We start from the raw sequence: 23,904 nt of genomic DNA on the forward strand, positions 1-23,904 counted from the left end.
TGTAGAATTAAAAAAGTTGTACAAATTAAGACATGAGTTGATGGTTACAGATAATATTGTATACTTTGGAAATATGGTCCTTGTTCCTAAAGCATTAAGGAAGGAAATGTTAGATATAATACACTCAGGGCATGCAGGTGTAGTAAAGTGTAAAAAGAGAGCTAGGAAAGTACTGTACTGGCCAGGAATGTCAAGAGATATAGAGGATTGTGTGTTAGCATGTAAAGTATGTGAAAAGTACAGGATGTCAAACTGCAAACAGCCAATTATATCACATGAGATTCCTGATCTTCCTTTTAGTAAAGTAGGTATGGACATTGGGTACTATGCGGGTAAAGATTTTTTAGTGGTTGTAGATTACTTTTCAAAATGGATTGAGGTTGCAAAACTGAAAAACAAATCAACCACTAATATTATAGATGAGTTAATTAAGATATTTAGTACTCTAGGAATCCCTAGGCAAATAGTCAGTGACAATATGCCATTTGGTAGTTTTGAATTCATACAATTTGCAAAAAAGCATGGCATAGAATTAGTCAAGTCCAGTCCACATTATGCGCAATCAAATGGGCTAGCAGAGAAAGCTGTGGGGATTGTTAAAAATCTGATGAAAAAGTGTAATGAAAGTGGTTCTAATTTTGATTTAGCACTGTTACATTATAGAACCACTCCAGTAGCAAATTTGGATTACAGCCCATCAGAGTTGTTAATGAGCAGATTATTAAGAACAAATTTGCCCTGTTCCAAAGAAGTGTTAAAACCTAAGTTATGTGTAAATGTCAAAGATCAAATGTTAATTAATAATGAAAAATCTAGGGACAATTATAATAAAACTTCAAAAGCTAAGAAACCATTTCAAAGAGGGGAAGATGTAATTGTTCAAGATGTTAATAGAAGTAAGTGTTGGTATTCTGGTAAAATAGTGGATAAAGCCAGTGGACCTAGATCATTCATTGTTAAAAATGATAGGGGCAATTTAGTTAGGCGCAATGAAAAACATATTAGGCATAGTAGAAATAAGTTTATTGTTACAAATCAGTATAATATGCTGGACTCATCAGATGTAAGCCAGGCACTGCATGAGAGGGGTAGTCAGGGAAGACAAGATGCAATGGTGCCGCCTGCACCGGAGCCTCGTGCACATGTTCCTCTTCAACCGGTGCCAAATGTACCTGCACCTAACCCAGAGCCATTAGATTTGCCAGTAGTTACAAGGAAGGGAAGGTTGGTGAGGAAACCTGCCTACTTGGGCGAATTTGATTTAAGTTAAAATAACTTCTAGTGGCTCGAGAGCTTTTGTAATTAGTATAGTATCAATTAGCATAAGGGGGGGATGTGACATATGTGTCATAAATACCATTATCTGTGGCAAGAGGCCACTCGCGAACATGGCGTCTTTGAATACAATTATTGATTATCGTAAATAATCTTTTATTTAATATAAAGTACTGAATCCTTGTTCCATGCATACGAAACAGTAGGTACTATTACAGTTTCCAGAGTAACTTTACCAGCCGCATATTATAACTTCAATAGGTTCCAGTATGCTATTCTCATCACTTTCTGAGCGGACATACCAGTATATTGAGATCTTACATTGTAATTGACAAGAGGAATAAGAATTTACATAAACATGCCTCTGTGCTCCGTGGTAGTAATAACAACCGGATGATGTACCTAATTTCAATCGCTTATTGAGCACGAATTGTCATCGAGAGACGAAACATTATTTTGTCTAAAACTGAGACTTCCCTAAAGAATAGGGTCGACTTAATTTAGCCCGTTTCAACCCTAAAAAACAGGCTGGCGCGTTTACCGCAAAAAAGGTTGCGCACGTCGTATCACCTCGTTTTGTGAGCACGCCCATGACTCCCACAGCCAGTATCGGAATCCTTGGCGTCGACATCTCGAGTGAAGTCCTGTTCGGTGGCCATTTAAAGGGTTTAAGGACAAATTAGCCCCGAAAAAGCTTGAGGAATTATTCGGGATTAATCCCTGCCGCATCTTTCAGTCCTCAACTAAGCGTTTCTCCAGAAACTTCCTGCCTCGCACAGCTACACTCTGGAATGAACTGTCACCTGCGGTATTTCTGGACGGATATGACCTTCAAACCTCAAGAAAAGAGCGTACTCGAATGGCTCTTGAACTAGTTATACCTACCAACGAACTACAATCGTTAATTCAACTCCAACTTAATTTACAGTAGCATACAGAAACCCACAGATGGACTACGAAAACTCTATCCCATCATCCCAATGGGCCACATAACATTAATCCAATTATCGCCAATGTTCCAAAACTGGAGTTCTTGTTCTAAACGGCAAATAATTTTGGAAACAATTTTAATTAAGGCCTCACACTGAGCGGGAGTGTTGAAACGAAAGGGTGTAATATCAGCCGCCAGTTAGAATATTTAGGTTATTCGAAGGTCCGCATTATTTTACAAAATTTCTTGGCATTTTGAAATAAAGTACTTTAAAATTGACATGTCATTATTAAAAGTATTCATTGCAAAATTATATTTTAATTATATTCGTGTGATATATTACCTACTCTCTCCTATACTTTTGTACCGAATATGTATAAGCTAGTAGGTAACAGCGGTCCTATTTTCGTTCGAGAAAGCTTTGTTTAATCGTGTCACTGTCAGCAGCGGGGCTACGATCTCGATAAGTACGTATGTATCATAAAGAGGATATTCATAAAATTTCTCACACAACACTATGAAGAAACTAGTTCATGATTGCGTCTATAAATTAAATATTGCCCTTACTATGCATTATATAGATACATTGTGCAAGTGTGCAGTAGGTAGTAACAAAGCATCTTAGAAACACCTACAATGTTTAAAATGAATCAAGTTGAAAAATTAAAACCCCCGAAATATTCTAACTCAACTCCTATTGCAGCGGACTCGAACCAAAGTGCAATAAACGAAGTAGATATGAGTCAGAAGGCACCGCTGAGGCCACATAAAGGCAACTATATGGAAACAAATTCCAATTTGCGAAATACAATTCCACAATTATTTAAATAAGTATTAGCAAAGATTGATTGATTCCCCCACTATATCTTTTTGCAGATCGGCTGGCGACGCTCTTGGTAAACTGTGGAAAGTGTAAGTCAATTCAGTTCTTCGAATTTAACGGCTAAACGAGATAATATCGTTCTGACGTTAAATTCAGTCACCATAAAACATTACCTATGACGCAGTACAACGCGATCTGTTTCTGCTGTAAACTATGGGACTAGGGAATGCAATCTCGCACCAAGATTGGCGATTCGAGATCTCGCACGAAAAATCTGAATCGAGATAGGGTGTTTCGAGATCTCGACCGTCACACTTTCGAGATCGAGATTAATCTCGACGAGATCGAGATTTGACAAAGTAATTAAAATGTGTTATTTTAATCAAAAATCTCTAAGAATTCCGTATATATACTTGGTCAAGCAGATCTTGTCAGTAGAAAAAGGCGGCAAATTTGAAAAATGTAGGCGCGAAGGGATATCGTCCCATAGAAAATTTGAATTTCGCGCCTTTTTTTACTGACAAGATTTGCTTGACCGTCTATACCTACTACTTATTTAGAGTACGTCATGTTTTATTTTAATCAAAACTCTCTAAGAATTCCGTATATACCTACTACTTATTTAGAGTACGTCATGTTTTATTTTGAAGATCAACAAATGAATCAACATTTAATAAAAAACTACTTTTATTAAAAAAAAACAAATAATATACATGTTGCTCTGATTTGCATGTAATTATGAAAAAGTGGTATAAAATACTTTTAATTTTACAAAATTGTAAGCAGAGGCAACTACATGCTCAGTTAATATTTTTGAAAAGCAGTCAGCAACTTACAAAAAAATGTAGGGTAAGCGAGAAAAAATCATAAATAATTGTGACTGCGTACGTTAAGGTCGTCCGATTTTTCCGCACAGAGCGCGCCACAGTGCTTTTATCGTCAGCTAAAGCCGGCCGCATACAATAGCACTGCCTGAACAACACGAACATAAGGTCAAAAAGATTACTCAAAACAAAGTAATTCACACGGATCAATCTTTCAATCTCGTTCGAGGTCACGAAAATATTAATCAAGATCTCGACCGATATTGCTAAAATCAAGATTTCCTGTCAACGAGATTGAATCTCGAAAATTCGTGCGAGATCTCGCGAGATCTTGAAATTGCGAGATCGAGATTGCATTCCCTATATGGGACACAGTTTTTACCCAAAGGGTTAAAACGGGACCCTATTACTAAGACTCCGCTGTCCCTCTGTCCGTCTGTCCGTCTGTCCGTCTGTCCGTCTGTCCGTCTGTCCGTCTGTCCGTCCGTCCGTCTGTCTGTCACCAGGCTATATCTCATGAACCGTGATAGCTAGATTGTTGAAATTTTCACAGATGATGTATTTCTCACTCGAACTTGCGACCGTTCAGTCTCACTCTTTAGGTATTTCACAAGCAATAAGTATTTCTTGTGCTCAAGTATTTCGGGGAGCGCGCGTATATTAAAATCAATTCGGTATAATATGTAACGAATCTGAATATTCCTTGCGTAAAATGCTCGTGAACAACTTTGTAACTTCTTCACTTGGGCTAGTTTCCTAATAGTTGCCAAACTATCTGCGCCGTCTTCAGCAAACCTCAATTTCATTACAAGACAGAAGATTCTCGCTCTTGTATACTAAATTGATTCCCAACTGCCCTTTGTAGTGTTGTAACATAATAGAGCGCTTACACAACAGCGTCTATAGAATGAATATTCAATTTAATTTAGTTGGCCGGCGTAGGTAATCTAATTTACCTTGTTAATAGGCACCAAACGATCTCAGTCTAGCTAAGTGCGTGCATAATTGAACCTCCATATCACAATATTTGGCATTTAGTAGGTTGCACCGATTTAGGTTTAATGAAAGTCTAAATCAATATTAAGGATGACTCACGTTAGACAGGGCCGTGTCCGGGCCGGAGCTTCGGGCGCATCGTTTTCTATGGGAAGTATCACGTGATCGTCTGTCATGTCATAGAAAAGTAAGCGCCGGAAGCTCCGGCCCGGACACGGCCCGGTCTAAGTGAGTCATCCTTTATTGATAATCAGGATTGTTTTTCCGGCATTCAAAGATTTTGAACCCAATTGAGTAATCAGTTGTAGCTTGGGATGATAACATGTCGTCAGGAAATTGTGTTATAAGTGGAAAAATAATATAATAAATACCTGACTGTATGTCTTTTTGTAACGACTTCATTATACTATAGAGTCTGTTCGGAAAGAGAAGAGTCGTGGAATGTATTGGGCCCCATATATTTCACTATCTCTCTCCGCACAGACTCTAGGTAATACTACTTATAACTCTTATAAGCACATACTTAAAAACGGAATTAAAATCAATTTCGCATGAAGTGTATACGTACACAGTGGTTTTCAATTCGGGGCCGCACAAACGAATCGTTTTTCAAGATCGGAACCCATTTAAGCCACAAAACCGGTAATCGGAGGCAATTCCAGTCAAAATTACTACGTTCAACAGCTCTCGACGGTTCGCTCTAGAAGGCTCTTTCGTAAAAGTAATATTTACTACAAAGTAAATTGCTTTTCTATTATTTACCTACTAGTTAAGTGTTTTGAGCATTTGCTAAATATACATTTTGTACAAAATAACGTAGTGAAAGAATTCGTACAATTTTAAGTTTAATTAATTAAGGTAGAAAAAAATTCTTGCAAACTTTCCTAGAGTCATTGCATGCATAAAATAGGTGGACATATTCAGAGTAAAATTATATTATAATCATTAAAATACATAAGAACTGTAATAGTACACTACAATACAAATGTGAAAAGTAGGAAGGAAATCCGCAACGAGTGGCGATAAATTGAGGGGGGGTAAAGGGAGTGTTTTAAATCGACACGAGTTGCGAATTACCTTTTCGCACTTATATTTTACAACGTTTTACAGTAGGTACATATAACCCTTTAAATTTTTGGCATAATCCTGCCCTAGGGCGGTAATGTGGCACCATATATAATATAAGTACCTCCTGAAAAATATTATAATCGCGCGATGACCCGGGCATAAGCAGCTTTGTCAAGTCTCTTCAAACGCACTGTACTCGGTCAATTTCTCGTGGATGGTACACCCACACACCTTACAGGATTAAGGCGTTTTCCATTCTGCTGGTTCGCCTGTTCCTTTTACTCGCCCATGTTGAAAAGCGATTGTGCCACTCAACATTTAGGTAGCGAGCGCGAACACAAATGTATTTACTTACTATCTTGATATCTGACGTTTAGTAAATATCCCCTAGAATTACTACTGAGGTAGAAAAATCAGAGTGGTCTCAAAGCAGTACTCAATACAAATCTCCGTTTCACGCCCCAGTGAACCGGTAGGTTTCCGTTCATTCTCTTACATACATCACAAGTCCCGAGCCACTCACACGGAGCGATATTCTTTGACTTCACTTCACGAATATCGGTGTTTATTCCAATTCCCATATTTACAGTGAATAATTTTACGGATTGCGCAGTGAGATACGTTGGGTTATTTTTTGTTGATGTTTATCCGGATGCTCACGCATTATTATAAATAACGATACTCGAATCTACTTTGAAATTATTGGAAAGATCCGAGCACTTGATCCGGTTGGCCACCCTAAGGGTTTTCTGTTCGTAGGCGCTTTTAGCTAAAAATTTGTAAAATAAACTGGCATCGGCTACAACCGTAGCCCGTAGCTCATGCTGGCAGTAACTAAATAAACTTTAACACTCAACAAAGCTTACTTTTAGAAATGGAATAATTTCGCTAGTAGGTTGGAGGTGCAGAGGAAATTACATGCAGCACTCACCGGGCCGCGACCGCCAGGTCAGGTGCTCGCGGAAATTATTGCCCCTTACACACCGGGCGATAATGGAGCGTTTCACGGGCGCTGCTTGCACACCAGAGTGATCATCTGAAGCGTGAAGTATTAAGAGTTGCAGTTCGCAGAAATACTCCAATAAAAAACCGACCGACCCTGTCTAGTGCTGTCTAGCATGTATGTTTTACATGCATCTACCTACGTGTCACTTATTAAAGAAAACTTTCACTTTTTATGGATTTTATTAAGTATATAAAGTAACCCGATTACTCAGCGGCTGAGTCTGATAATTATGTATTTATAAAATATATGTTTAATTTTAACAGTCGAGTGTTCTAAAATTCTGTAGTAGGTAATTAATAGTGATCGGTAGGTAACAATGGTTTAATTTCATGGCATGGTCGAATTACAATAAAGGAAAGTAAAAGTTTTGAAGGAGACAGTTAATTAAGGTTCATATGAAGGTTATTAACCTTAATTAATAAATTCAGCTGAATTTTACTTTACAGAATCCTTTAACTCAACAACGCTGCCATGAAATTAAACCATTGTTACCGATCACTTATATATAGTAATTAATATAAAATCTGTGGTAGACATAGCTAACAATTGTATTGTAATTTGTAGCTCCCTTATAAAATACAAAAGGTGACCTATTGTAATTTAAATATTGGGTTGATTACTATTGTTTGTGGTTGTATATAAATAGAGGTCGAAAATGTGGGATCATTAGTATGTCTTAGAATAACAAGCACCGCGGTCGTTACACTCACGGATTATACGGATCGTGCCTACTGGTTTGTTAAACTGTGCACTATTTTTGTCTCCGTTACATAATTTAATATTATATTTAGATTATTTTTAAATTATTGATATGCCGACGTAGTTTCTCTTTATTGTAGTTTTGTAAATTTTCTTTATCATTAACATAAAAAAAAAAGTTAACATCAAAATACAATGTGATAAACTGCAAAAAAATAGGCTGCTGCATAATTAAAAGTACCTTGACATCGTCTTCATTTAGGACTATTAACAAAATTTTACAGTGGGTACCTCTTACCGTAGCTAATAAAACATATCGTGCCAGTAACATGACAACCGTTTCTTATATATATGTTTTTTTTTTTAAGAAATAAAAATAGTAAGTATGTATATGTACCTTAAGATATCTCCATTGGTTAGTAGGACTCACGAAGGGCCTAAAAACGGTTTAAAAGTACAAAAATTATATGATTTACTATTTCCTACATTTGCTATATTTCTATCTGCAGATATGCCGCCCCAAGTAGACCCAATTCCCAGCGGGGTCGTGTTCGAGTCCGACACGCAGACCGCTGACTTGGGCTTGGACAAAGATGTCTCCGTTTTAAAGAAGGCGACGCCGAAAAAGCACGAGTATGTGTGGGGCAACATCGCTTGGTTCCTGTATCTACACATCGCGTCTCTGTACGGATTGTATCTGGTGTTTACATCAGCGAAATGGCAGACCAATGTCTTCGGTAAGTTTTGATGAATATTTGTAATATAATACGCCCCGGATTGTAACTAGTACCTTTTTAGGCATTCTACAAATAAATTCAATAAGCTCTAGGATCTTTGGACTAAGGCGTCACCGTACTCACATTTTCGTTATTTGTGATATAACCGGTCACTCCTCCGAGGGTCACTCAGTTCAAACTTTCTGAACATGTTCTAGTAATAGCATTCTTATTGCTGACAGTGTAAATGACACACAACAGTTCACCAAATTTGTCTTAGCTGCATTGGGTATCTCTTTTTGTGGCAGCATTCGCAGTCCACCTGATGTGCGCGATCGGCATCGGTGCTGGATCCCATCGCCTTTGGACTCACCGCAGCTTCAAAGCTAAAACCCCTCTCCGGATCGTTCTGATGTTGTGGCAGACCATGGGATTCCAGGTAAAATCCAGTCGTAATGCAGTCATTACATTAAATACATGGTACTGACAAGCACCCTCAACCCTACATATAGGCATTGGGGTGTTCTGTTCCAATCACACAGTCATTTTGTCTCATATTTGAGCTCAAGTCTCCTCTCTGAAACCTATCATATCTTGATTTTCATAATGACCATGTCCTGCCAAGGTTTTACTCGAGAGGATACAGTACGGGGTTCTCCAACAAGGGAGCGTACAGGTTTTTAAAGGGTCGGCAACATGCATGTAACACCCCTGTAGTTGCAGGCGTCCATAGGCTACGGTGACTACTTACCGTCAGGGGGTCATATCCAAACAGCTATCAGCGCATAATAATACGGTAGTCTTTCCCGCAAACCTTCTGTTCTAGCCAGTATAGTGGCGACTGTAGTACCGATCGATCCACAGATTTCTATTTTTTATCATTCGATAGGACTGCATCTTTGAATGGGCGCGCGACCACCGCACTCACCACAAGTACGCGGACACGGACGCCGACCCGCACAACGCCGAGCGCGGCCTCTTCTTCTCCCACATGGGCTGGCTCTGCGTCAAGAAGAGCCCGGAGGTCATCGAGGGAGGCAAGCGTATCGACATTAGTGACCTTTACGCGGATCCTGTCGTCATGTGGCAGAGAAAGTGAGCACTGTTTGTTTTTAATACCCCGTAACTAGGTCCTTCAACTTCAATTTCACCTTCATCTTTTTTTTCACCTCTCAATTCACCTTCAATTTAAATTTTTAAATTTACACTGATAACATTTTACCACAAACAAGAGTCGTAGAACGGCTTAAGTCTAACGGTTTATTACAACACTATTAAATAAATATAAAACATTAAATTAGCTTAAAAATAATAATACAAACTATCTCTAAACTAAATAAACATAAAATAAAGAGCCTAATAAATAAAAAACGTCCCCAAGTCACTGCCGATGGGCAGTGTGCCTAGAAGTCTGGCCGCATTGCCACGTTGTATGGCAATGCTAATGCGTTGGGCAAAATACTGGCCAGCCCTCTGGTCCCTTGTGGCATCTATAATTAGCGGAGCGCCTTATAGATGCCACATGGCCCTGTATATACGGCGCGCGCTTGGCTCCCCACGGCCCCAGCGTTTCGACCCCAAACGCCTCAAAAATATAACTACTGCCAAGGATGGCACATTTGCGGCGTTAGAGGTCTTCTGCCGTGGACGCGGCATGACCAGCATCTCTGCTGGTGCCCGGAAGGTGAGACGGCGCGAGGGTGTCAACGCATGTGTCCCATCTTCCAATGCACCAACGTCATACCGTCGGGCCTCTTGCCATCGTCCCTAGCCAAACCGACGGGCTCGAATATGGCCGAGACTTTGAAGCTGACAAAGGCCCTTCGGATGACATCGTTGATTGCTTGAGCTTAACAATGAGAGCTTAACAAACTTGGCTTAAGTTGACGTTTCATTAATTTCGGTCTTTTTTAAAAGAAAGGCGTCATACGGTCCATGAGTCCATGTTTTAATTTGTTAATTATATTAAATCTAATTGCAATATAAAGATAATCTTATTAATCTTCTATATACATATATAAATGCAAGTGTCCTGACTGAGTGATTTATCAACGCAGAGCCGAAACTACAAAAGATAGAAAGTTGAAATTTGCACACTAGATTACATTTATAAAGTGTACAAGAGATAAGAAGCGGCTTTGAGAAATTCAACCCCTAAGGGGGTTAAAAAGGGGATGAAAGTTTGTATGGGGTTCACCGGTTCAAGTATTATTTTAAGCTAGGAATTTGAAACTTCGTAAAAAGATATACTATTACAATACAAGAAAACTAATTTCAGCGTTTTTGAAAATTCATCCCCTAAGGTGGTGAAAAAGGGGTTGAAAGTTTGTATGGATATCAAAAACTTTCGAACGCGGGACTTGAATCTTTGTATTTGAGGATATTATTAAAAGACAGATAAAGTAATTTCAGCGTTTTGTAAAATTCATCCCCTAACAGGGTTAAAAAGGGGTTGAAAGCTTGAATCCATTACAAATGCTTTGAAACTTCTTAGAAAGGCGTAATAGCTCATTACAAAAAAAGTAATTGCAACGTTTTTGGAAATTCAACCCCTAAGGGGGTTAAAAAGGAGATGAAAGTTGGTCTTTGGGTGCAAATTTTATTTTAAGCTAGGAACTTGAAACTTTGCAACAAGGTATTAAATTAAAATACAAGAAAACTAATTTCGCGTTTTTAAAAATTCATCCCCTAAGGTGGTGAAAAAGGGGTTGAAAGTTTGTATGGATATCAGAATTTTTCTCGAAGGCGGGACTTGAAGCTTTGTATTTGGGGATATTATTGACAGACAGGAAAAGTAATTTCAGCGTTTTGTTAAATTTATCTCCTAACAAGGTTAAAAAGGGGTTGAAAATTTGAGTCCATTACAAATGCTTTGAAACTTCTTAGAAAGTCGTAATAGCTGATTACAAAAAAAAGTAATTGCAACGTTTTTGGAAATTCAACCCCTAAGGGCGTTAAAAAGGGGATGAAATTTCGTCTTGGGGTGCAAATTTTATTAAATTTTAACTTGAAACTTTGCAAAAAGGTATTAAATTAAATTACAAGAAAACTATTTCCGCGTTTTTGAATATTCATCCCCTAACGTGGTGAAAAGGGAGTTGAAAGTTTGTATGAAAAGCAAACTTCTTTTTTCAAGCTTGCAAGCTAGGAACTTCAAACTTGGTAAAAGGGCATTAACATTATATTAAAAGTTTGTATTATAAAGTTTGCATCGATGAAAATTATAGGTAATCAAGATGTAAAATGTTCAAGATAAGAGTCCACGCGGACGAAGTCGCGGGCAACAGCTAGTATAAGATAATGAAAGCATTAATCACATTAAAAACAGATGAAAGGACATGCAACTTATAACCCGCAAAGCGGTAGAATTTTTACAGATACCAGTGAAATATCAGAAATGCTCCAAATTTTCTCTTAAATGTTTCGTGATGAGTGCCGTTCTGCCGTTACTATATTATTTATGGGTTCCAACTGATTACTTATTTTATTGGAACTCAAAATTACGGTCGTAGGTTGTATGAGTTAAATCCCAGAATTTATTTATAGAAATAATGACCCTTCAGAAATTCAGATATTACCACGAGCTAATGATTATTAGCAGAGTTCCGACAATTTATCGCAAAAATAAATATAATATGGAACATGACACAATTTTATTAACAATTTTGAACTGCAGTTTTTGAATATAATCTGGAAATTTTATAAAGATACTGTGTACATAATATGAGTTTATTATGTACACAGATTTTTGTTTGTTTTGCGATGATATGTCCGACCTCTAATTATTAGAATGAACGTTCTATACTTTGGTAAGATTATCGAACGAGCGAGTGAAGCGAAGTGAAGTTCTTACATTCGACTGGCTAGGGGCACGTCTCGGCATTTCGATGTTTTTAAGCTGAACTATCAGAGGATAGTATGATAAACTGAAATAAATGTCATATACTAAGAAAAAGTGACCAAGGCCTCCAGTGCCCCAGGCTGGAATCGAACCAGCGTCCTCTGCTATCGCGGCAGGTGCCTGAACCACTCGGCCACCGGGCCACAGCGACATTAGTCAAATTTTTCCAAGTATATGCACTTCCTACTGAAGGCTTGTGGCGCCCCCTAAGTGCATATACTTGGAAAAATTTGACTAATGTCGCTGTGGCCCGGTGGCCGAGTGGTTCAGGCACCTGCCGCGATAGCAGAGGACGCTGGTTCGATTCCAGCCTGGGGCACTGGAGGCCTTGGTCACTTTTTCTTAGTATATGACATTTATTTCAGTTTATAATTTATATAGTAGTGTTTCTACTTGATAAAAACAAATTAAAATATTTTCTGAAAAATAATTTAATTTGTTCAAATACTTCATAGGATAGTATGATACTCGATAACTTAAGTAACAATGTTTTAATTTAAATGACATTGGGTGAACGTATAGTTGAGGGCATTATATTTTAGTAATTAAATTTTGAGCTGGCTCGAACAAGGGGTTATTGAGCTAGAAGAGCTGAAAATGCTAAAAAGCTATTTGTGAGGGGTCTTGCTATTCTGGTCATTTTAATTGCAAGAAAGTATGGTCGAGTTTGGTATCAAATGAAAGTGCTCGGTTTACACATTTATTATTTTAGGTTGTATTGTAGGAACAATTGCTTCATAAGTCAGAAACGCGCATGTGACACCCTTAATATATGAACATCCATATACTACGAAAACCGCTTAGCGTTACTTGTTAGTCTCCATAGGCTACGGTGGCTAAAATCGAGAAAAAAACTGTTTATAAATTAAATTTAGCAAGGAGCAAGTACCAGGGCCTCATGAGTTACGAGAAGGTGTCGTTGACCAACCCGCCGTGGGGCGCGGGGCGCGGCGGCCGGGGCGCGTACAAGTATGAAGGTATTGCGGCTACTCGTGTATCTTAGCTGTATACTTTTGGTTTGGTTTGTTTGTATGATTCTACTAGGTTTCCATGACGACCATTTTGGTATCCAAGATAGCGGCCACGCATAATGTCATAAAAGTCGTCATAAATGTCGTTTTATAGGTTTTAGGGGACGCATATTTCGAAATTGATGACTATTTTGGATTCCAAGATGGCGGCCATGCAGTATGTCATAAAAGTCGTCATGGATGTCGTTTTATAGGTTATAGGGGGCGCAGATTTCGAAAATGATGACCATTTTGGAATCCAAAATAGCGGCCATGCAGTATGTCATAAAAGTCGTCATGGATGTCGTTTTATAGGTTTTAGGGGGCGCAGATTTCGAAAATGACGACCATTTTGGTATCTAAGATGGCGACCACGCAGAATGTCATAAAAGTCGTCATGGATGTCGTTTTTTGGTTTTAGGGGGCGCAGATTTCGAAAATGATGACCATTTTGGAATCCAAAATGGCGGCCATGCAGTATGTCATAAAAGTCGTCATGGATCTCGTTTTACAGGTTTTAGGGGGCGCACATTTCGAAAATAATGACCATTTTGGAATCCAAGATGGTGGCCACGCATAATGTCATAAAATTCGTCATTGATGTCGTTTTATAGGTTTTAGGGGGCGCAGATTTCGAAAATGATGACCATTTTGGAATCCAAAATGGCGGCCATGCTGTATGTCATAAAAAACGTCATGCATATCGTTTTATAGATCATCGTCATCATTTTCGTAATCTGCACACCTGTTTCAAATAAGGTATGGATGCATATCCTAGTAAGTCAACAACATCTATATCTACTATCGAAATGTACTTTTGATAGTAGTAGTACGAAATGTAATCTGAAAGGAATCAAGTAATGCATTCCTGTAATGAGGAATCGACATTGATTCCAATTACTAGTAATTGTAATATTTGAAAAATTTATTCCTGATTCCTCAAATGGAATTGTACTTAGTAATTCGGTATTGTTAGATTACAAAGTAATCTGGGAATCGGTAATCAGATTACAAAGTAATTTCAAGTAATCGTGGAATTATTAATCAATTACGAATTGCCCATCTCTAAGACTAAGTAGCACTGCATTCAATTGAACTTTTTGGCGAACCGCGAGTTCCTAGTTCGGGGCGAACTACTAGTTAGTTCAATAAAATTACATTACTATTTTCATTTCATTACTTACACTGTTTGTTCCCAGACATTACATGAAGCTGATGCCTCTCCTGTGCTTCGTGCTGCCTACAGTCATCCCCGTGTACTGCTGGAACGAGACGTGGCTGAATGCCTTCCTGATCCCCACCATTCTGCGGTACACTTGCGGCATCAACGTCGTATGGAGCGTCAACAGCTTCGCTCACGTCTTCGGCTACAGGCCTTATGACAAGTCAGTTTTATTCTTAATTACCTTCTCGTTGTATTCAAAATCTATAGTAGATTGTTAACCAAGGGTTGAAAGGCACCCATTTCTGTCGAGGTAGTTTGGCGCTCGAACGCAGTGAGAGCGCCAATAGTCCGAGACGGAAATGGTGCCTTTCACCCGAGTTAAACACTCTACTTTTCATATCGAATGCGAGGAAACCAAACAAGACAAGGCAATTTCGCAAAATCAGTAATTGAAGTACCCAATAGACCTACGGCCATGATTTTTTTCCATAGGACTTACTTGCAATGGGAGACTTTACATATGTGAAGATTAATAACCCCTAGCGAAAATCATTTAGATTGCAATATTTACGAAAACACACATTTTTTTAACAAACTGCAGTATTTTTAAAGTGTATTGTTCATTATTGTATGAAAATCAGCGGGATTGCCCCTTACTTTTTAATTTTATACTTTTTCGTTCTAATTGCCGCAACAGACTACCGGACTGCACCGCGACCTTGGTGCGCCGCACCACGTAATAACATAATAAAAGTATTTTAAATATTGAATAACAATTTAATTAATAATACTTATAAGAATATTTTATCTTGTATTTTATTTTATTTTCATGAATATAGTGCTAAATAACCTTAAAAACCAATTTAATATCGTACAAACGTTTAACTGTGGCTGTATAAGATTCTGCCTTTGCTCATTTACGCAAGTGCAAAGCCCCCTCCACACTCGTGCGCGAATCGCGGCGCGAAGCCGCGAACGCGAGTGTGGCGTCGATTTTCGCAGACAGCGAAATCGACTCCACATTCGCGTTCGCGGCTTGGCCCGCGATTCACGCGCATATTCTGGAGGGGGCTTAAGGTTTAAAAAAATATTTTTGGTGTATTCCTTTTGGTTCCCGCCTTATGAAATCGAGTAAATAGAATTCAACGAAAGAAATTAAGAATAATTTGTTTTTAACAATTTACTTACATCATTTTTTATAAAAAAAGGATCAACGTGGGATTAGAAAAATTAAACAATTACCAGTTGTTCCAGGCGAGGAAATAAAGACACTATTTTTCCATTTTGTTTCCACCCAGTTGTTCGTGGGACGGGGACGCAGAGGAGTACACCACTTTTCTGCGCTAGAGCATAAACGTACCACTTTCTGCGCACCTTTTAGAACAACAACGACCCACTTTCAGAGCATGAGATATGAAAAATAATTAATGTAGTTGACATGTCTCTCATGCGTTGAATTTTTGGGCGAACATTCCTCCCTTGCCCACCTCACCCAGAAAATATTTTAAAGGCATATCCAGATTAGTAAATTTTTCGCCAATCTGATTAAATTGCCCGATCGAATCAGGACGTGCGGACGCAAATGCCAATTTTGCTCGCCGAATTCAACAGCCGATAATGACTGATATTACCGATTAAATGAGGTGCGAACGCAAGAATACCAATTTGTGACGCCAGTATTTTCGTTCTGGGGCATTTTTTCATTTTAGAGGGCTCTTATATCACCATAAATCTAAAATTGGTGATTAAATTGGAGATCGACGCCAATTTCATTTCTGATGAAATCGGTCGATTTGATCATCCCGTCTGGATACCGCTTAAGACTTTAGTATAACTCCACCTAGCCCCACAAAAACCTTAAACGGAGTTACAATTGACCTCTTAGAAAATGGCAAACCTTGATGTTTTGTTTGGCTAACTACCTACTGGGGAAATTTTGAACACCGGGACATTAAAAAGGAAGACTTTTCCCCACCCTTGGGGCACTATTTAAGTAGATATAACATACTGGTGCTTATACATATCATACAGATGCTACGACCGTGCTCAAGCTAGACGTTGAATTACTTTAATTTAATACTAGGTACCTACTATATGGAATAGTAAAGTTTATCGGATTTGTTTTGTCACGTACTTAAGTAATAGAGGTTGCTTAAAAGCATTTTTTCATGAAATGAACGGACGTATATATAATTATATCTTCCATCATAATGATGTTCGGTGGAAAACTTACGCACTGGCTAAATTATGTTGACATTAGAAAGTCAATTATATTACCATACGATACCATTCCACAAAAACAAAAGAAAGTGATACATTAACATGTAATTTAGACATTATACACTATGACTAAATTGGATGTTAATGTATGCTAATTGCCAAAGTCCTACGGATATCCTATAAACTGAAGCACACTTCAACTGTTTCAATTACTGCATAATTCAATACATTTACTTACACTAACTACGTAATTAATCCGGCATACAATTGAATATTAATCGAGCTGACACACAACGATGATAATTGTCATTGGATTGAATATTAGTTTTGTTATGAGTTATGGCTAGGTACCTACTCATAATTATGCACCATATAGTTACTTAGTTTTCCATATTTACCGGGTTCATTTATATGCGATCTAATATTATTATTTCTGACGTGAAACGAATGACTAACCTATTTCAGTCACAAAGGGAAAGAGAAAACACGACTCCAAACTGAGACACAGCAGACCTCATCCGCACTAGAGACTCCTTTTTAAAGGAATAGCTAAAAGTAGCTAGATCCCGAGTAATATTATTTACTCTGTGATTCCGGTTTTTTAGAGTGGTAGCAAATTGAGAAAGATTTTGCTCGGCATTAGAACCCAACGGGCTCGTTAATTGACAATTTCCCGCCGAAACATACGAGTATTAATAAATCTTACCTTTCTAGATCACTGAACCCGCGTGAAAACCTAGCCGTGTGGATGGTGTGCGTTGAGGGCTTTCACAACTACCACCACACCTTCCCGTGGGACTACCGCGCGACGGAACTGCCTCTCTACAACATGCTCACTCCCACCATCGTGTTCATTGAGGCTATGGCTAAGGTATGTTCAGTTTTATAATACATACACTTCAACGCGAGCCTTGAAATCGAAATGGGTGATACCTCTCAAACTGATTAGGTACTTTCGGGGCCAAGACGCTGTACATGATTAGCTATTAAATAAGCTTATACATAGCACGTAACGCCTGAATTTCTAGGATAAATTTTGAATTGTATTCAATTCTCTGTTTTTTTTTCAAACATGCGCAGAATTATTGATGCTTATAATGGACTCCAAATACTTCGAATTGACAAGCAGGAATAATACAAAATTTAACACTCCTTCAATGTTATTAGCATATAACCAGAACTGGTGAATTTCTTAGAATTCCAAGAACGCGTTTTACATAATCGGAGAGGTAAGCACTACATTTTGTAAAAAGAACCTTTGTAACTTTTCAGATTGGACAAGCATACGACTTGAAAAGTGTCACCCCGGAGATAGTGAAACAGCGATCGCAACGTACCGGAGACGGTAGCCACCAACTTTGGGGCTGGGACGACCCCGAATTCACGGAGAAGCTGAAGGAAAAACTTGGCGCCGTCAGCAACACGGAGAGAGGAGAGAAAGTCAAATGTGGTTAAAAAACGTTACGACTGGGACATTAATTCCAAAGAGTCAATATTTTCTATCTGAAAGCATAATTTTCCCGACTTTTGGTTATCTGAAAACCGTATTTGGCAGATTTTTTGTTGTTTAATACCTACATTATTTGTAACATAACCTGTCACATCTTACTCTGGCAAGCCAACTTACCTGGTAGAAAAAGGCGCGACATAGGTATGTGGGAGGTATGGGAGATCGAACATTCGCGCCTACATTAGCATGGCATGCCAGAGTTTATCTATTGAATTAATCTAAGTTTAGGTATATTTTACTTTAGCGCTGTTTGAAATCTCCGTAGGTAAATATAAGCTTATCCGCGGTTTTTAATTTTCTTTTTGAATTTGGAATGAAGAGTTTAAATTTCGACTTCAACTTAGCGTTAAAATTATGACACGTAGGTATTCGTTTTCAAACTTTTTCCAACTCTATTATTTGATCTCATGAAACTTCATAAACTTGTAGCATATTACGATTTAAAAAAGTTTTGTTGAGTTTTTTTTTTCAAGTATTTAAAGCTTAAAGTTGGAGTTCTAAGGCTAAGTACTTATTAGTTTGTATTTGAATATAAATTATTCTATTGGTTATATTATGCAAAATTTTACCATAGTAATGTTTAAATTTGTAAATTTAATTTTGAATTATTATGTTAAATACCTTACCTGGGAATAATTTTTTTAGGTACTTAAGTAAAAAAAATGATATTAAAGTAATAAATATTATTGTATTTTTTAATTCTTTTTAAACAATTAAGTTAAGGTGTATTTGGATAATTTCATAAATCAACTTAATAAAATAAGATGAGATTATGAGGTGTTACCCCATATGTTGAAGTTAGGTATTTAATATTACCCCAATTAATGGACCGGTCTACACAAATAGCAATGGAATGTGTATTACAAGGCGTTAATAAAACTTATAATAACCTTTTTGCCTTAATTCAACAGAGGCAATACTGCTGAATTTGCATACCATCGCATATTGTACAATTGATGAATCTATGTGTTTAACGAATTTATAAATTATTAATTAATAATGATTAATCTCTGGAATTATTTAGATCGTTTGAAACCATAAATCATTGTGAACAGAATTTTCATAAAAAAAATAAAGTAGGTAAATAAAACGAGCGAAATGAGCTTGAAAAATCTTTTTCCAATGTTAATCGCAGCCGGCGTGTAAGCGATAAGCGAAAATCGATACGTCCTTCCATTAAGGAACAATAATTAATGCAATGCAATCGTGTTGCTAAGGGTAGCAACGACAGTGGTCATCTGGGTCAGCTATCTATACTCTACTGTGCGGGGGAAATAGATTAACGAATGAAATAGACACGCGATTTGGATCAGAATAGAAGTAGAGTTAGACCAAGAAAGGTCTGCGGCGATTTTGGTGGCATACGCGGTGCAGGTGTTAATTATACGCCATAATTTCATAGAAGTTTGACGTTTAAAGTAACGCTTGCACTGGGTACGCTGTCGGAGTCATTGCGGATTTTGGTCTAACCATGGTCTAACTCTAATAAGAGTAATAAGAGTTATAGGCCTCCCGTAGTGAAAGCGAGGACCCACAACTTTAACCTTTGCCCTAGGTTGCCGACAGAGGTGCACTGTGCTCGTAAGAGCATGTTCTTGTTCTGGAATGAGCGCTGCCGAGGTTTTCTCGACGGACTACCTACAGAATGAGATTCTTCAAAGCAGGAGTGAACAGGTTTTAAAGGCATAATATGTGCTGGCGTCCATAGACTACTATGACCGCTTAACATCAGGCGGGCCTTATGTTTATTTGCTACCTACGTGGTATATTTAAAAAAACGCATTGTTTCTTAGCGCTAGATTGTGAAATACAAATTTTCTGGACTTTCAGTCTATACGTTTAATGTCGTTAGCAGGAGCGTGTGTAATTATCGTGATATCGGTCCGAGCTCGGTTCAGGCTCAGCCTATTATACCCCCGCATCAGTGTTTAAGTACTGTAAACTTGATAGGTAGCTGTTCAGCCTGGCCATATCTATCTATTGCCTCTATATTGGCATGTAGCGTGTGGCGTGTACCTTAGCTTAGCGTAGGTATATCTTACTAACTCGAGTTACTGAGTAATTTTATTAAGACAAGTACTTAGCAATTATGTAGATACCTAGTCCGTCCGTCCGTCCGTCCGTCTGTCACCAGGCTGTATCTCACGAACCGTGATAGCTAGACAGTTGAAATTTTCACAGATGATGTATTTCTGTTGCCGCTATAACAACAAATACTAAAAAGTACGGAACCCTCGGTGGGCGAGTCCGACTCGCACTTGTACGGTTTTTTAAGATTTGGGCGCTAGTACACAATGACGTCACGGTCAACTCACCTACTTTTTATACTTCTATCCCATGGTATAATAATATACTCCGCCTGGTACTCTATTCCGAGATTCGCGTATGACCTAACTGACACGGGCCTACGTCATCATGCTGTTTACAGGTTCTCAAACTTTAAAATGTGGGAGAATTTTAACCAACGGTGAAAATTATTTTAACGGCATTAATTTTAAGTTATTCATGTAGAAACATAGTAAAATAAAACAAATCTAATGTATTAAATTAAACTTTATTTATCTATACAAGACAAACGTTTAAAAAACTAATTCACAGATACACATTAATTACCAAGCTTACGACGTGAAAAGTTATTGTGGCAATGTTATTGTGACGTAGGCCCGTGTCACTCTGGGAATAGAAGACCATGGTCTAATAAAACATGGTCTTCTATTCCCAGAGTGACAAAGGCCTACGTCACAATAACATGGCCGCTATATATAGCGCTATCGCATATTATCATATAGCGCTGTCGCATGATGACGTAGGCTTGTGTCAGTTAGGTGACCTAGAAAAGACGGGAATAGAGTACCAGGCGGAGTATATTATTATACCATGTAGAAGACCATGTTTTATTAGACCATGTTCTATCCGATGTATTAAATAGAAATTGTATTTAAAAATAACTGCTATATATGTTTTTCTAATAATTACTGTGCTCTATTTCATCCATGGTGTGAAATATATTGTCCTACCGGTGAATGGGACAAGGGCAAGAGAATGATGATGGTGTGAAATATAAATAATTTATTTTAAATACAGATAAATACCCTATATGACATAGTCTCAAAAATGATATTCAAGGACATTGGCTCGCCAACCCCACTATAGAAATGTGTACGTCTGGGTGGTCTGGACGCTAAACTTGGTCAAGCAAATCTTGTCAGTAGAAAAAGGCGCGAATTTGGCCATACACCCGGTATATGGCCGTTTAAATTTTTGACATAGCCACGTATTTAAAATTGTCCTTAATCCCGCCCTAGCTATATAGCACCATATCAAATGTACTGTAAAAGCTATAACAGACGAGCGTACCGGCCGCGGTCCGGTGCAAGGCCCGTACGATTGTGCGGAAGGTGATATACCGTACGTCCGACGACAAATTGAGACCGAGAAAGATATATGCTGACCGGACCAAAGTCAGATTAGTTTTTGTATCACACAATATTTCTAAACGTATACCAAATGTCAATGTCACCTCATCTCATAAAATCTAAAATCTCCTATTGCTTTGCTTTTCTCATTCTCAGTTTTCTGTATTTCTTGCAGTTTAATTCGTCTCAGAGTGAACACCAAGTGTACACTTAGATCCAAATTCTGACAGGAATGCAATACTGAATACGTTTAAACAGAATCATGTTGTCCTCGCTAATTAAAGAACATCAAACTAAACAAGCAGCGAAGAGAGTCATACAAGGTAAACAAAAGTACCTATCTTGTTTCCTGTTTTTATATTTTGAAGTCTCAATCAATAACTTATATACATTAAACACTTAAATCTAATATTTCAGAACAAAAACGCAAGGAATGTATAGCTGCAGCTAATGATCTAACACAAGCTTTAGTTGATCATCTCAATGTTGGGTGAGAAGCTTTATTTTTATTAGTACTTGGACTACTTGGTGGGTTATCATGTTATCAACAATGGTTATAAATAACTGAATCTTGCATTTCATAATTTATGTAACAGTTTATTGACATTTAGAAGCCAGCCAGCAGAGAAAAATTAAGATCACTGTTCTCCTGGTTTGTCCCCGTGTGAATGTTGGATGCATTTTCCAGTGAAATATCAGTACACTACATTATTTCAGTTCTCCTTATTCCTACAAATAAGAGCTGTTTCCCACTGATGTCCAGTTTTTTGCAGGTACGGTTTTTTGCAGGATCCAGTTTTCTGTAGTATGCATGCAGGATCCCGCAAACAGAATCCTCTTGTGAAAGTTACTATATTATTAGCACCTATACTACTAAAACGGGATCCTGCAAAAAACTGTACCCGCAAAAAAACTGGACGTCAGTGGGAAACAGCTCTAAAGGGGCCGTCCATAAATTACGTCATCGCTTTTTGTCAATTTTGGACCCCCCCCCCCTAAAATCATCCAAAAATCATGCCTCGAAGGACCCCGTTTCCTCCTACGTCGTGCTACCGTCATCCGATGACCAGACCCCCCCCCCCCCTAATTTGAAATGACGTAATTTATGAATAGCCCCAAAGTAACCTTTACATTTGGTTTCAGTGTTGCTCAAGCTTACTTAAATCAAAAGAAGCTGGATGCCGAAGCAAAATTATTACATCAAGGAGCCATTAATTTCTCAAAACAGACTCAACAGTGGTTGGCGTTGGTTGAGAACTTCAGTAGTGCACTAAAAGAGATTGGTGATGTAGAGAACTGGGCCCGCAGCATTGAGAATGATATGAAAATTGTTACCGACACACTAGAGAATGCTTACAAAATGGCTCAAGAACAGCCAAGCACTACACAAAACAACCAATAACAAATTCATTGCCACAGTGCTACGGGTTACGCTCGTAGCGCGTAGCCACGTCTTTACGCGTAACTAGTCTCTACAAACAGTGTACCCGACAATCAGATTCTTGGCCCTGAATGTGATAAGCTAATGTTTACCTTGTGATGATTAGTAATTGTTATCAAAATTCAGTTTATTTGATTTCATATCATAAGAAATGCAACCATGTTTCCTTTACTATTTAATTCAAATTCAACTGCCAATTTTTGAAGTGAAAACTTCTTTAGCGGCGCTGTGCACTTTTTGTGGTGGGGAAAAAATGTTAAACTCGCGACAGGTCACGTGACCGACAGATTCGACAAATTGAAAACTCGTAAGACGGACACGTAACCAGGGGGCCGATTTTTGAAATTCGACCACTCGATTTCGTGTATTTCGTTAAATGATATCTCCACTACTAGGCGTTTAAATTATACTATTAGAATTGAAATCGAGTGGTCAATACCACTACATTCCAAATTTTGATCGCTCGTATTTCAAAAATTTGCATTTAGCCGTTTTCCTCCGATTTTCGAGTGACGAAATCGAGCGATCGAAATTCAATAATCGGCCACCTGATCGAAAAACTTTTAAGCCCCCTCCAGACTATGCACGTGAATCGCGGGCGAAGCCGCGAACGCGAGTGTGGAGTCGATTTCGCTGGCTACGAAAATCGACGCCACACTCGCTTTCGCGGCTTCGCGCCGCGATTCGCGCACGAGTGTGGAGGGGGCTTTACAATGTCATTGAGTTTTCACTTCTGCCGGCACTCCCGGAGTGCAACCCGTTGTTTTTATTGTATGATGGGCCTTAGGAGCTTTGCTTAGGAAGCTAATAGCGGAATAAGCACACTCTTTTGGATCTTTCATAAATATAAAATATGTAAGTTAATCTAAGTAAACCACTTAAATATTTTACTATAAGTTGATA

The 23,904-nt window shown here is 38.3% G+C and overlaps 2 protein-coding genes across 2 annotated transcripts; both read left to right on the top strand.

Annotated features, from left to right (window-relative positions):
- The first annotated feature begins 7,586 nt into the window (after positions 1–7,586).
- On the top strand, positions 7,587–18,130 carry LOC134796093 (acyl-CoA Delta-9 desaturase-like). Its single transcript, XM_063768043.1, has 7 exons — positions 7,587–7,657; positions 8,132–8,359; positions 8,647–8,777; positions 9,228–9,433; positions 14,449–14,634; positions 17,349–17,505; positions 17,907–18,130. The coding sequence occupies exons 2-7, from the start codon at positions 8,134–8,136 to the stop codon at positions 18,087–18,089; spliced, it is 1,089 nt and encodes a 362-aa protein (XP_063624113.1). The 5' UTR covers positions 7,587–7,657; positions 8,132–8,133; the 3' UTR covers positions 18,090–18,130.
- Positions 18,131–21,726: 3,596 nt separating this feature from the next.
- On the top strand, positions 21,727–23,587 carry LOC134796579 (biogenesis of lysosome-related organelles complex 1 subunit 1). The gene is made up of 4 exons (XM_063768754.1): positions 21,727–21,883; positions 21,978–22,050; positions 22,704–22,958; positions 23,078–23,587. The coding sequence occupies exons 1-4, from the start codon at positions 21,823–21,825 to the stop codon at positions 23,079–23,081; spliced, it is 393 nt and encodes a 130-aa protein (XP_063624824.1). The 5' UTR covers positions 21,727–21,822; the 3' UTR covers positions 23,082–23,587.
- Positions 23,588–23,904: the final 317 nt, after the last annotated feature.

Source organism: Cydia splendana, chromosome 13 (assembly GCF_910591565.1).
Source record: "Cydia splendana chromosome 13, ilCydSple1.2, whole genome shotgun sequence".
Lineage (NCBI taxonomy): Eukaryota > Metazoa > Arthropoda > Insecta > Lepidoptera > Tortricidae > Cydia > Cydia splendana.

Excerpts from the sequence above, each read along its gene's own strand:
- LOC134796093 (XM_063768043.1), top strand. The coding sequence starts at position 8,134 with ATGCCGCCCCAAGTAGACCCAATTCCCAGCGGGGTCGTGTTCGAGTCC. Across the intron at positions 9,434-14,448 it reads GTCGTCATGTGGCAGAGAAA|ACATTACATGAAGCTGATGC; the intron begins GTGAGCACTGTT and ends GTTTGTTCCCAG. Across the intron at positions 14,635-17,348 it reads GGCTACAGGCCTTATGACAA|ATCACTGAACCCGCGTGAAA; the intron begins GTCAGTTTTATT and ends TTACCTTTCTAG.
- LOC134796579 (XM_063768754.1), top strand. The coding sequence starts at position 21,823 with ATGTTGTCCTCGCTAATTAAAGAACATCAAACTAAACAAGCAGCGAAG. Across the intron at positions 21,884-21,977 it reads AGCGAAGAGAGTCATACAAG|AACAAAAACGCAAGGAATGT; the intron begins GTAAACAAAAGT and ends CTAATATTTCAG. Across the intron at positions 22,051-22,703 it reads GTTGATCATCTCAATGTTGG|TGTTGCTCAAGCTTACTTAA; the intron begins GTGAGAAGCTTT and ends ATTTGGTTTCAG.